The sequence below is a fragment of the Cyanistes caeruleus genome, chromosome 18, assembly GCF_971803275.1.
Source record: "Cyanistes caeruleus chromosome 18, bCyaCae1.hap1.1, whole genome shotgun sequence".
NCBI classification, from domain to species: Eukaryota; Metazoa; Chordata; class Aves; order Passeriformes; family Paridae; genus Cyanistes; species Cyanistes caeruleus.
Window position 1 is genome coordinate 12,620,729 of NC_141718.1, and position 13,275 is coordinate 12,634,003.

General features: G+C 52.2%; 1 protein-coding gene and 1 long non-coding RNA gene across 10 annotated transcripts in view; one reads left to right on the plus strand and one right to left on the minus strand.

Moving 5' to 3' along the window:
- The first annotated feature begins 1,052 nt into the window (after positions 1-1,052).
- OSBP2 (oxysterol binding protein 2) overlaps positions 1,053-13,275 on the plus strand; it is a 92,429-nt gene continuing 80,206 nt past the window's right edge. For 2 of the 9 annotated variants that reach the window (XM_086856641.1, XM_086856642.1), the window contains exons 1-2: positions 1,250-1,608; positions 9,160-9,237. In XM_086856641.1, the coding sequence (XP_086712767.1) occupies positions 1,343-1,608; positions 9,160-9,237 (344 nt within the window). In that variant the 5' untranslated portion in view covers positions 1,250-1,342. Of the gene's footprint in view, positions 1,609-8,272; positions 8,416-9,159; positions 9,238-11,805; positions 11,836-13,275 lie in introns of those variants that run through there. The other 7 variants (XM_023937778.2, XM_086856640.1, XM_023937779.2 and 4 more) reach the window with 7 other exon arrangements.
- Positions 2,471-8,060, minus strand: LOC147649958 (uncharacterized). The gene is made up of 2 exons (XR_015277885.1): positions 7,378-8,060; positions 2,471-4,309 (listed from the first exon to the last, which is right to left on the minus strand). It is a non-coding gene; the product is annotated as an uncharacterized LOC147649958 (long non-coding RNA).

Consider the following 13,275-nt stretch of genomic DNA (forward strand, 5'->3'; position numbering starts at 1 on the left):
GTGAGGCCCTAGCACAGGGTGCTTAGTGAAGCTGTGGCTACCCCTGGATCCCAGAAGTGTCCAAGGCCAGGGACAGGGTTTGAAGCAACCTGGGATATTGGAAGGTGTCTGTGCCCACGGCAGGGAGTGGAACTGGGATGGACCTGAAGGTCCCTTCCATCCCAACCAATTCCATGGCTCTCTGAAAAAGCAGCCTTTGGAGTCCAAAGCACCCTCAGGCTGTTGCAGACCCAGGAGTGGCCCCACAGGCTGTCTCAGTGTCCCTAGTGCCCCTGGCTGAAGGACTCTCCAGGGAGGAATTGCTCACCCAGCTCCAAAGGGGTAGGACCTCAGCCCAGAACAGCACATGGAGTGACCTTCACCCATGGAGCTGCCCAGCCTGAATGCTGAGGCCTGGAGCCCAGTGCCCCCTCTGAAGAATTCCCAGGGCTGGCAGAGCCTCCTGAGCCCCTGGCACGGCTGGGACAGTGTGGGAAGGTGATGGGTGAGGATAATGGGATCAGAGGGATCAGAATGGATCAAGCAGATGAGTGAGACATGATCTATGATGGGGATGGGAATGAAGGGGAGATGATAGAGGGAAGAAGGAAGGGGAGAGGGAAGAGAAAAAGGAAGAGGGTACAAGGAAGGGAAAAAAAGGCTGGGAAGAGAAAGGGGAAAGGGGAAAGGGAAGAACCCTCAGCAGATATGGGGATACCTGGCTGGGCAGCACCTGCCACAGGCCTCCACACTGCCCTCCACACTGCCCTGTGGACAGGTACCTCCTCAGGCACAAAATCCAGGCCCGTGTGCTGTTGGAGGGAGCAGGTGAGCTGGACAGTAGCTTCCAAGCAAGGCAGGCGGCACCCTGGAGGATTTTTTACGGAAAGATTTACATGGAACAGTTTTCAACCTTCTCCCCCGCCCCAGCCCCCCGGCACGAAATGGCGGCGGGGGGTCAAAATGGCGGGGGAGGGGTGAGGGGGAGGGCGGGGCGCGCTGTTCCCGCCCCGCCGCCGGGGGGCGCGCGCCGCCCTCGCCCTCACCGTCACCCTCGCCCTCACCCCCTCACCCCCGCACCCCCTCCCGCTCACCCCCTCCCTCTCCTCTCCCTTTCCTTCTCCTCTCCCTTTCCCTCTCCTTCCCCTTTCCCTCTCCTTCTCCTTTCCCTCTCCTTCTCCTTTCCCTCTCCCTCTCCTTCTTCCCCCTCCGCTCATACCCTCCCTTCTCCCTCTCCCTCCCCTCCGCTCACACCCTCCCCTCCCCGTGGCGGTCACGTGGCGGCGGCGCCGCCCCCGGTCGGTGCGGACGGGCCGGGGCCGCCCCGGGAGCGGCGGAGCCTCGGCCGGGCCCCGCGGGGTCTATGGGGAAGGCAGCCGCACTGTGCGGCGGCGGCACCCGCGGGCTGGTCTCACTCCTCAGCGCCGTCCCCTGCCTGGCCTGCCACGAGCTGCCGGCCATGAGCGCCGAGCCGGGCGGCCGCGGCGGCGGGGGCCCGGCTGGGGGGCCGCCTGCCGCCCCCCCGGGCTCCGACACCTACAAGGGGTGGCTCTTCAAGTGGACCAACTACCTGAAGGGCTACCAGCGTCGCTGGTTCGTGCTCAGCAATGGACTGCTCAGCTACTACAGGTACCGGGGCCAGGGCGCCGGGCAGGGGCTGCTGGGAGGGGGGGGCGCACCGCGGGGGCTTCCCTGTTGCACAGCGAAAATCGCCTCGTATTGCTTAGTTTGGGGTTTGTTTTTTTTTTCTCTTTTAAAGTCAAACTCGGGTTTTGATCGTGCAGAGCCGCGTCGGGGTCCGGTGTGGGGCAGCGGGGCCCCGGGATGATGGAACGCCCTGGATCTCCCATCCTTCTCTCTCTCCATCCCTCCGCTCCTGCTGCAGCAGCTCCGGCTGCTACAACTGCCCAAATCACAACCTTCCAGGCAAACACCCCAAACCCTCCTCCCTTAGCTATGTAACCTGCTCCTGCTGCTGCCGTGCCCTGCCAGATCCTGGGGATCCTTCCCACAGCAGTGCCAGTGGCTGCGGGCGCTGCGGCGGCGGTGCAAGGATGGCCTGGGACGTTGTGCTGGGAATGTGCTCGGGAAGTCGGCCCGGGCTGGGGGCTGCGCTCCCGGGGGATGGAAGGAAGCTCCGGCAGTGATTCCGAGCCGTGCCCGGGCTGGGGGCTGCGCTCCCGGGGGACGGAAGGAAGCTCCGGCAGTGATTCCGAGCCGTGCCTGGCGCTCTGCGCTGTCTGACGCGGTGGGTTTGTGCAGACGGGCTGTGGGCTCGGCGAGGAGCGTGCCAGACACCCCGAGGCTGTGAGGCTGAATCCAAAGCGGTGTCATCTTTGTAGCTTCTCTCGTGCTGCTTGTCTCACTTGAGTGGTGAAAATGCAAACGTGGATGTTGGTGTTTTTATCCTCCAGGAAGGTGTCCCTGTCTATGGCAGGGGGGTGGAACGAGAGGAGCTTTAAGGTCCCTTCCCACCCAGACCATTCAGGGATTCTGTGATTTGAATCAAGTTTATTCTAGTCACTTGGAATACAAGTGCTCTGTCACCTTCAGTGTTGTGCAGCAGATGTTTGCTGTACTTCAGGACACGGAAACAATCCTGGATATTAGAGATGGTTGAACTTTATAAAATAATAATTCTTTAAAGTGCCAAACCCCCTGAGACAGGAATTCTCTGTGAAGGTTATGCCAAAGCTGTTTTACCTCCTGACATAAAGTTCATCAGCTGATTTCCTCTCAGCTCCAGCTGCTGACACGTAGCCTGAAGCAGATTGTAGAGCTCCAGCTCCCTGTCAGATGTGAATATAAACTCTTCTAGCTCTGAGAGACCTGGGTCCTGGGGTCGGACCACAGCAGGTAACAGTGCAGATCAATGATGTGTTTATCTGCTTGGAATTGCTGAAAACCCTGGAAGAACTTAAGCCAAACAACCTCCCCCCGCAAAAAAGTAGTTACCTCTGAGTAATTCAGCTAATTTACTGTAATCCTTTTTGGAATGCATTAACTCTGCTCAAAAAAACTGTTGGAGTTTAACACCCCACTTGTAACCATGTCAAGATATTATTTTTATGTGTTGATGCCGAGTCTGTCATGAGTGAACAAGGGGTTTTCTTCAACAATTATTTTAGATGGGAGCAACCAAGCTTATTTTAAGACCATTTGATCTGGTTTAGGCTGAAACAACAAATAGAAACACCCAAGGAAATGATTCTGAGCAGCATTTGAAGGAGTTGAAACTTTGTGGAGCTTTCAGGCAGGGCAGACCTTCAGCAGCTGCTTGGGAAAAGGGATGCTGGAAGGTTTTGTGCTTCTTTTCATCGCTGGGCTTGATGACAACTGAGTTAATTTGGTTGTGAGTCAGAAGTACAAAAATACAGTGCAGAACACGTGGTGAAGTCTTTCTTAAGTGGAGAAAAGCCTCCATGATACTCTTCAAAACCAGCGCTCTGAAATAGTGGCTGTGTCAGCTTGAATTGCTCATCTGGGAGGGCTCCTGGGAGTCAGTCTGGGGTAAAAACTGGCAGTTCTGTTTTGATACAAATTCTAGCTCCATGACAGGAGCCAGGCAGGTGTCAGGCTGCTGCCTGTTCACTGATAAAGAGCATATATCTGTATTTGTCTACCTATATATATATTCTATAGAGGTCTTGGGCGTTCTGAGAGTCACGGGTCTTGCCTTCTGCTGGCTCTTTGTGCTCATCCCAGCTCAGCAGATCCACACCAGAAGTCTCCTTTCCTGCCCTTGCAGGTGAACTGCTGCATGCTCCTCGTGTTATCATCTTTGTAGCTGTACAGCCTACCTGATGTAGCTGTGGCTGCTCAGGAGTAGCTTTGTAGAAACTTCATTTTGCTTGTCTGCTAAAATTATCTAGACTGGGAAAGCTGCCCCTTGGTGCCCAGGCCGCCTCCTTGGGTGGATTGATTTTGTTCCAGGTAGAAGCTTTTTGTTCCGTTTGGATTTCCTGCCGCTCGCTCTTTAGCTTTAAACCCCAGCCTGTCACGTTGCCTGGGAGGATTTTGGTTTGCAGAGTTGAGCTCCTGGAATCCCGGGTGTCCCCTTGGTGTCCCTGGTGCTGCTGCTGCGTGGGTGGGTGCTGTGCCATCCTTTGGAGCTGTTCTGAGGGGTTTGCTTCAGCAGCCAAGAGCGACGCCTGTTTGCTACCCAATTGGTTTCACAGGGACAGTTTGCTGAATTAAAGCTTCTAATTACAGCATTTTTCCCAAATGGAGCATTTAAAGCGTCCTGTAGCTTTGCTGCATCGATGAAGACATCAAGTCTTGCTGCCAGGGAAACTTCACGTGCCTTTGCTTTGTATTCCCTGCTCTGAACCTGTAAAAAATAACAATTGCTGAGGAATTCTTGAGGAGTTGCTGTGCAGTACCCTCCTCTGGAGTGAGGTGTGGGGGTTTAGGAAGTTCCTAAATCCACAGCGATACGTTTGGACCATTTTACTTGCTCTTGATTGTTCCTCCTAGGTTGTTTTTGACCAAGTTTTTTGGCTGATTCAGTGATGCCAGCGTGGGAAGGCAGTTTGGGGATTCAGGACTAGTCTGCTTGACTTGCTAATGATCCAAACTCTCTCTCTGAACTCCTCTTGCAGGCTGCCACTCAGATTTATCATTGTCTATAATTAGCAGCTCTGTATGGGAGAATGTAATCACCTTGAACAGATAAGTGTTTTCAAGGAGATTAGAGAAGATCTTCAGGTGAGTATTAATTCATCGAAGGTTGGCGTTGGCTCATGTGACCATGGATGCTCCAAGGGTGTCGTGTTTTCCCAGCAGCTTCTTGACCTTTCTAAGAGCTCTGGGATGTGTTGGCTCCTCTGTGGGATGGGCTGGAGCTGGGTACCTGTGGGTTGAGTGTCTGGAGAGCCTTCAGAAGTGCTTTGTGTGGGCACGGGGCGTAATAATGAAAGCAATGACAAATAGAGAGGGGAAAACCATGTCATTGTTGGGAAGGGAAAGGTTTCTCCATCAAGCAGCATTAACTCCCCTCTCAGAGCAGTGATGGGTGCCTGGGGCACTTTAGCTGTCTTGTCTGGGTCATCCTGCAGCTCATTTCCCTGGAAAAGCTATGTTTCACAGAGCAGCATTCTTCACCAGCTCTTGTTTATCCAGCAGTTAACTCTTGGTTGGCATCATCAGGGCTTGAGCACAATCCAGAGGTTTTTTTCTGTTTCTTGTGCTGAGACTCCTCTGAAAGCTGAGGAGGGGAGTTCAGGAAGGAGCTTGAAAACCACTGCTGATGGTACAGATGTAGGGGGATTGAGGGAGCCAGGAGGGACCTCTGGGAGCCTCTGATCCAGCTGTTCCCCCATCGCTGACCCATGTCCCCAAGTGCCACATCCACACGGCTCTTCAATCCCTCCACAGGGGATGGGGACTCCAGCACTGTCCTGGGCAGCTGTGCCACCCTGACCACCCTTTCCAGGAAGAAATTTTCCTGGTAACCAACCTGAGCCTTCCCTGGCACAACTGTTCCCACTCGTTCTGTCCCTGTTCCCTGGGAGCAGAGCCTGAGCCTCCTGAGCTGCCCCCTCCTGTCAGGGAATTGTGCAGAGCCAGAAGGTCTCTGCTGAGCCCCTCCAGGTCCCTCAGCTGTTCCTCATCACACTTGTGCTCCAGTCCCTGAAATCTCCAAGGTATAAGCTTGCAGAGCCTCTCCAGGCCTCTCTTCCAGTGTTGGACCAGCCTTGGAAGGGAAAACTTTTCCTTACATTTAGTTTGTACATGGTAGAATGAGGCAGCATGTTCTCTTGTAATGATTTTTGTGACATCCTGTCCCTCTGCAGACAGGTCCTGGAGTGTTTGTCTCCCTTTGGGTGCTGGAGTGTGCAGGTTTCCAGGGCAGCTCTGCAGCTCCTGGTGACTTGGAGCTACTTGTTTTTAAACAGTGATGAATAATTGGTGTTCCCAGTCAGCTTGTTTTCCCATGGCACTCTCTGGATCCATATGGTGCTTTGCTGTTGCTCCTTGTTATTTGCCCATTCTGGAGGCAGCTCTCTGCTGTGCTTTGTCCCTGGGGACACGGTGCTGCCACTGCTCCGTGGGGACGCTGCATGTCCACATGACACTTGGGAGGTGCTGTGGGGTGGGGGGAACGATGCTCTTTGGGCTGCTGGTTCCAGCCTGGATTGCTCTGCTCCCAGTTTAGTGCTGTGGAGGAGGCTGGGCTCACTTGAGTCCAAACAGCAACTGCTGCTGACTCTGCAGGAGGGCGTGAGGCACAGATCTTATCCTTAAGGATGTTCCCATCATGGCTTGGTTATAAGTGCTGGGTGAGGGGATTTGCAGCTGTTGCCTGGTTCTGTTTGCTGGTTGCAAACTGTGACAAGAGCCATGAACCATCCTTCTGCTTTATTTCTATCCATATCATCTTCATTTGCCTAGATGGGATTGATATCATCCCTCATCCCATCCCTGCAAGTGTTCCAGGCCAAGCTGGACAGTGCTTGGAGCAGCCTCATCTTGTGAAAGGTCCCTGTCTGTGGCAGAGGAGTGGAACCTTTAAGATCCCTTCCCACCCAAACCATTTCATGACTCCATACTGGCCAAATACTTAACGTGATGTAATTGTAGAAGAAGTAACTGGTTTGTCTTGTGCAGAACTAAACTTGGAGGGGGTGGAGCAGTCTGGATTTGTTTGGAAGCACAGCAGCCTGTGCTGCTGTCTCCATGTTGGTCCCATGGAGATCCCTCAGGTAGCTCACATGGCAGTTTTTTCTCCTGGAGCTGTTTGCAGGTATGGAGGGTGTTTGTGGGCTGGGTCCTTACCTGAGTGAGGTGCCTGTTACCCCTTTCTGGTGTCTCCTGGTCCAGCTTCCATTGCTGGAGCACACACCGGTGCAGTTCTGCTTTGCTGTCCCAGGCAAGGGCGGGGGGTCACTGTCCAGCCCTGCATTTCTCCTGCATGGTGCTGGAGCTCGCTCAGCTCTGCTGGAGTGGGACAGCAGGGGCTGTGCTGACCTTTAGGAGCAGAGGTTGGTGTGGACTGGCTCCTGCTCCAGGACATCCATGGCTGTGTTCACCCCTGGAAAACCCTTGCCAAGCCCTTGGTCCGTCTGCTATCATGTTGCTCCAGAAACAAGGCGGCTGTCCTTTGCCTGCAGAGGTGACTGGCATCACCTGCCTCTTCCTGCAGCTCCCCTGCCTGTCTTTTTCCAGGGAGATACGTATTCAGCTCTGACTTGGCTTGCTCCAATTACAGGTTTAAGTTGGTGCTTGTATGGCCTGTCATCCTCTGTACCCACAGTGAGTCACTGGGAAAGGAACTGATCCTTCTTGTCAGGAGTATTTGAAGAACCTGCTGTGCTTTTCCATGCAGTATCCCTTGTATCCTGCCTCATTTTCCCCTGAAAAGGAGTTTCCAATCAGTGCAATATGCTCTGTACTCACCTCTGAACGATGATGACATTCACTATCTGTAGGTTGAGTTATCCTGCAGCAGGTCAGACTACTGAGCTTCTCTGTAGTTTGTGCTTGTGTATCAGCTGTTGTAGCGGGGTAACTCAGCGTGGTAATTTTAGGTGCCTGAAGTGTTATCAGTGATATCAGAGCCCGCTGCTCGCTGTAGGTCTGTTCAGCTGATGGCCAATAGCTCAGGTTGTCACCTTGAAATGTGAGTTGTCCCAGCCTTCTGTCAGGAGGGCAGGCAGCATCCTGGAGATTTATTCCTAAATAAGATAGCTCAGGTTTGGAAGCACTATCTGGAGGTGTTAAATATCCCTTCAGGTCCTCATTATACTGTTCAATTATTGTAGCAGTTCCTACAGCACTGTGGCAGGGATCTTTCTACACTTTGCATCAGCCTTTGTTTGGTTTCGATCAAAATGCTTGTTTAATAATTAATGACATAATATTCCCATGGCTGCGGGCTGGGCAGGCAGAGCTGAAGCTGGAGGAAAACAGAGCTGGATGTGTGTGTGGTGCTGGGGCAGTGCTGCTGACTCACAGCCGTGTGTGCAGGGCCGGTGCTGAGCCTCGGGCTGCGAACGGATCAACGCTGGAATGAAACACGCAGATGGGAAGCGTGGGACTGCGTGTCAGTGGAGCTCTGCCATCAACGTGGAACAAATGGAGCAAATCTCCTCTTTGGTCCCCTTCCAGGCACTTGGGATTTGTTTCCCCCTCTGCAAGCCAGGGCTCCTGGCAGTGCTGTTTTGTACCTGGCCTGTGCTGACTGCAGGTGATGCTGCTTCTCGCTGTGAGCATTGCTGTGGGGCTGGAGCTGCTCACAGGTCACATTGTGACACGGCCACTGATGGAGCCGCTGCTGTGCCAGCACTGTTGACCGTGGCCAAACCCATTGTCACCTCTGTTTTTCCTGCCCTTCTTTTCACACCAAGCTGTGTTAGTAACCACTTTCCTGGCTTTTAAAAAATTTTTATCTAACTCTTCAAGGCTATTTCTGCTTTGAATCACGACCGGATAGATGTATGTCCCTGCAGTGACACAGGGGGAGGTGCTTCACTTCCTAAAAATAGTCTTAATTCTCCAAATCTTTCTGGATGAGAGCACTGTCTGGGCACACGTGGCTGTTTAAAGCAGCTTCTGCAATGCATGTGGGGGTAAATATGGTGAAGTGGGAGTCAGTGCCTTTCTCCTTCTTTAACACAAAACAGTGATTCTTAATCTGTTATTAATAGCTAGAGCAGGTTTCTTCTAGGAACTTTATAAGAAACAGAGCAGGAAAATGTTGTCCTTGGGGGCCTGCTGGTTGTGTATTGCTGTTGTGAGTAAGATCATCTCACTGCAGGCTGGTTGGTTGGCACAGACACCTAAAAACTGTGGCTGGGTGGGCTCTCAAAGAACAGTGAACTCTCCTTCCCGTGGCACAGCCACAGATGTGACAGCAGGGCTGGGTAGCCTGGATGGGAGCAAAGCTCCTTTGGTGAGTCACTTGGCCAGGTGCTGTTCAGGTCCATGGCTTAGTTTCCTCAGGGATGCTCCCAGAGATGTGGGGCTGTGTGTGCTGTGTTCCAGCTGCGCCGTGTTGCTGTTCCCAGCTGACTTGGTGCTTTGTGCCTGTCACTCACCCCAGCACAGAATTAGAGTATTTGTCACAGCAGCAAATATCCATGGCAACTAGTTCCCCAGCTCTGGAAATCTTCACGATTTTTGAAGTTTCTCTTTTCCTGTGAAATGCACAGGGGTGGTTCCACAAACTTTTTTTTTCAGGTCTTCTGCAACTGTCAGGAGTGGTGGCTCTTCTTGGAAGCGCTTGAAAAATACACCGGTCCCAGTTTGGAAGATGGGGTGAGTTTGGGTGGATTTGGCTGGAGCATGCACATGGGTGACTGGGATGTGCTCATGGCAGTGGGACACAGGCATGCCCCTCCTCTCCAGGACGATGCAGGGGTGGAGACCACACAATTAAAGAAGCAGATTTTATCTTTAAGATGTGGAGATGCTGCACAGCAGGTGGGGGTGGCAGCTGTGCCCACAGCTCATGAAGGAGTCAATGAAGTTGTCAGGGGAGATTTAGGTTGGATTTTAGGAAAAGGTTCTTCCCCCAGAGGTGCTGGCACTGCCCAGGCTCCCCAGGGAATGGGCACTGCCCCGAGGCTGCCAGAGCTCCAGGAGCGTTTGGACAGCGCTGCCAGGGATGCCCAGGGTGGGGAGGTTGGGGGGTCTGGGCAGAGCCTGGAGCTGCACTGGATGATCCTTGTGGGTCCCTTCCAGCTCAGGAGATTCCATGATTCTGTGTAAAGTTTCAGCCTTTGGTTTGAAGCCCTTTATGGAGAACTCCATCCGGGAGCGCTCAGGTGGTGTCTGGTGTCAGGGCTCTATTCTCCAGCAGACCCATCCTTTGTTCTTGGAAGACTGAAACCTTCCATCTTTAATGTTTTTGAGCACGCACGTTCCTGTGACTGATGCTGTTTATTTGCTGTTTATTATTCCCAAGTTGCCGCTGCAGTGTTTCCCAGCAGGGCTTGTGGAGCACAAAGCACTGCAGGTTTATAGTGCGTGGTCAGGTGGAACTACTCCATGGCTTTATTTTATCCCAGCAGAGTTTCCCATTCCTTGTCAGCTGGGGCTCTGTGGTCTGTGCTGGGAAGAGTCTGCTTGAGGTTCCTGGCTTTGCATCTCTGCTGGAATGGAACTTTTATAAGCAGGAGGAAGAGAGTGCTCAAACTAAAAGTTACTTTGTGATGGTACAAAGGTGACAATAATCTTAATACTGCATAATTTACATGGCCACACATGGCACATTATCAGCTCCCATTTGGAATTGTACAGAAGATGCAGGACTCACTCCCTTTGGGAGCTGGGCTGGTGCTGGTGGTGCTCTAGTTTGCTGTATCCTCTCAGGCATTGATTAGGAGTACATCTAATTTGATTTGTTTTTGGTAGCTGTGATCACAGTTCATTAGTTGCAGCATTTGCTGTGTAATGTGGTTATTAACGGGTGAGTGCGCTCACAGCCAGGCTGTGGGTGATGCCAAGTGGAGCACAGAGGTCACAGGTCTGGATTTCAGAGGGACTGTGACAGGCTGGAGCAACAGGGTGGTGGGAACCCTGTGGTGTTCAGCAGAGGCAAGCACCAGCGCTGCCCTGGGGTTGCTGCTGGAATCAGCTTTGCAGAGCCTTGTCTTGGGGACAAGAAGGTGACCAGGAGTGACCAGAAGTCAGTGGTGGCTTTGGCTGTGTTAACAGAAGTGTTGAGGGAAGGGACTGTCCCCTCTGCTCAGCAGAGGAGTGCCCTGGGGTGCCCTGTCTGGGCCATCAGTCTGGTTTGGGACCTGCTAGGATGAAGCTGGAGCAGAGGAGACAGGGACACCCACAGCTCCATGGTGGAGGATGTGAGACAGAGGACAGAGCCTGGCTCTGCTTGTGGCAGGGTGAGGCACAGGACTGGGAGAACATGTGGGAAATCCTGCATGGACACATGGAAGCATGTTGACTTGGGAATGAGGACTGGATACTGGGATAGGGATCTGGAGAAGTGCAGGGAATTCATGGCTATTCCAGCTGGGCATAGGCAAGGTCCTGAGCAGCCTTGTCTGGATGCAGATGCTCAGGGCAGGAGACTGGACCTGAGGCCTCCTGAAGTACCTTCCAGACACATTTCATGGACCATTCTATGATTATTTCTGATGCTTTTTGTGAGTTTGCCTTCAGCTCTCTGGATGCTGATGGGGATGAGGTAAAGCCATGTCCTGTTATGGCTTGTCCTGTCAGTGCCAGGGGAGCCTTGCTGATTTCTGTGTCTGAACCCTTCAGGCTGTTACACAGACCATGTTTCAGACCTTGTGAAACAGCCCCACAGGTCTGTTCACTCCACTTCCATGGCACTCTGAATTGAGGGAGGAGCTGCCTGACACTGGGACAGCCTGAGGACTGGCAAGCCAAATTTATGGGATTAAGCTGTGCTTTACTCCTCTATCAGGCTTTTATTTGTTAAAGCTTATTATAAGTACAGTGTTTTGCTGGAACACTTTGGGGAAGCAAAGACCCAGTGGTGTTTCTGATCCTTTTAGGAGTGGGATTGGCTTAGGAGCTGATGGACAGCAATTTTCCTATTTTCTTGCCTCTGCAGTCTCTGGGATGTCCCCTCTGGGTGCTGCCCTGGAACTGTTTTCCCAGGAATCTACATTGTTTTGTGGGTAAACACTGAGTATGTGCTGGGTGAAGCATCTGCCTCTCCCTCTCCGTCCCCTTCCTTTTCACAAGGAAAAAAGTAAAAATTTCTGCTTCAGAGTGGAAAAACCTATGGATGCAAGCTCCTTGGAAATTTAGTTTTGAATTTGAAACTTGACTTGTAAAGGTCTGGAAATTTGTGCTTTGTTGCTCTGTAACAAGCCCATTTTCCCCTCCTTACAGTTGCAGACATCCAGCCTGGAATTGCCACTTGTAAGTACCTTGAGAGGCTGCAGCTCTGTATCCCAGCACAGATAAGGTCTGTAATTACTGGACTGGATTGAGTTCTGCTGCACAGCTGCAGCCCTAAGGTGCCATTGCAGTGCAGGAATGAAACCTCTGGCTGCCTGTGGCTGTTATTCCCTGTTTTTGGAATGTTGTAGATTAATTTAAGCACAAAGCACATGCCGTGAGAACAGGATTGATCCCATCAGGATTTGTAAAATTGATTTCCAAGTGCACAATACCTGAACAGGCTTAATGGTTGTGAAAGTCACATTCTGCAGGCAGTGGAGACCGAGAGCTTTACGGAGGAATCCCTGTGGATGCTGCAGGGAGGCAGTGATGAATTTGTAGGAAGCAGTGGGATCGTGGCAAGGAGCTTCTCTCCGTCACGAGGCTGCGGTGCAAGGCCTGGGGTGTCAGGCTGGGGCGTGGGGGAAATCTTTAATCATAGAATCATGGAATGGCCTGGGTGGGAAGGGGCCTTTTAAAATCCATCCAGTCCCACCCCCTGCTATGGCAGGGACACCTCCCACTGTCCCAGGCTGCTCCAAGCCCCAATGTCCAGCCTGGCCTTGGGCACTGCCAGGGATCCAGGGGCAGCCCCAGCTGCTCTGGGCACCCTGTGCCAGCGCCTGCCCACCCTGCCAGGGAACAATTCCTGCCCAATATCCCATCCATCCCTGCCCTCTGGCAGTGGGAGCCATTCCCTGTGTCCTGTCCCTCCATCCCTTGTCCCCAGTCCCTCTCCAGCTCTCCTGGAGTCGCTTTAGGCCCTGGAAGGGGCTTTGGGGTGTCCCTGGAACCTTCTGTTCTCCAGGATGAACAATCCTAATTCTTTCATCTTTAATGTAGTGAGGTTAGTGTTGATAATTTGGTCGAGGGTGTTTCCATGAAGATTTACAATTTCTGTAGTTTTAGGAAGGGTGAATTTGTAAAGTAGCTAAAGCACCAATATTAAGTCAGGCATTACCCTGAACTGAGACATCCTCATGGGTACAGAGGGAATTAGAGTTTTGTTTGACATTCAAGGCACCATCCTCCAAATATTTCTGCTTATTTTCCATTTGCCTTGTAAAGGAAATAAGTAGCGAGCCCTTTGTCCCAAGGGGCAGGTACCTAAACTCTGCTATTCGCATTAGGTGTAGCTTTAATTTCCAAGTTCAAAATATATTCTACCGTGTAATAGACCATTATAGCATTAGTTGTAGTCTTAATTTACAGATTGGTTTATTTATGGAACTGCTGGTTTGATGTAAACCCAGGAGAGGTGCTTGAAATCCTTATGTGGGATTAGTGCAGTCCTGTGATGGCAGTTTGTGGGGGCACATCCTGCTGCTGCACCTTTATCCCTTAACACTACCTCATGAGAAGTGTTTGTGCCATGGCAGGTCTCTATAAAAAGAATTTGCACCCATGTGCAAGTGTTGG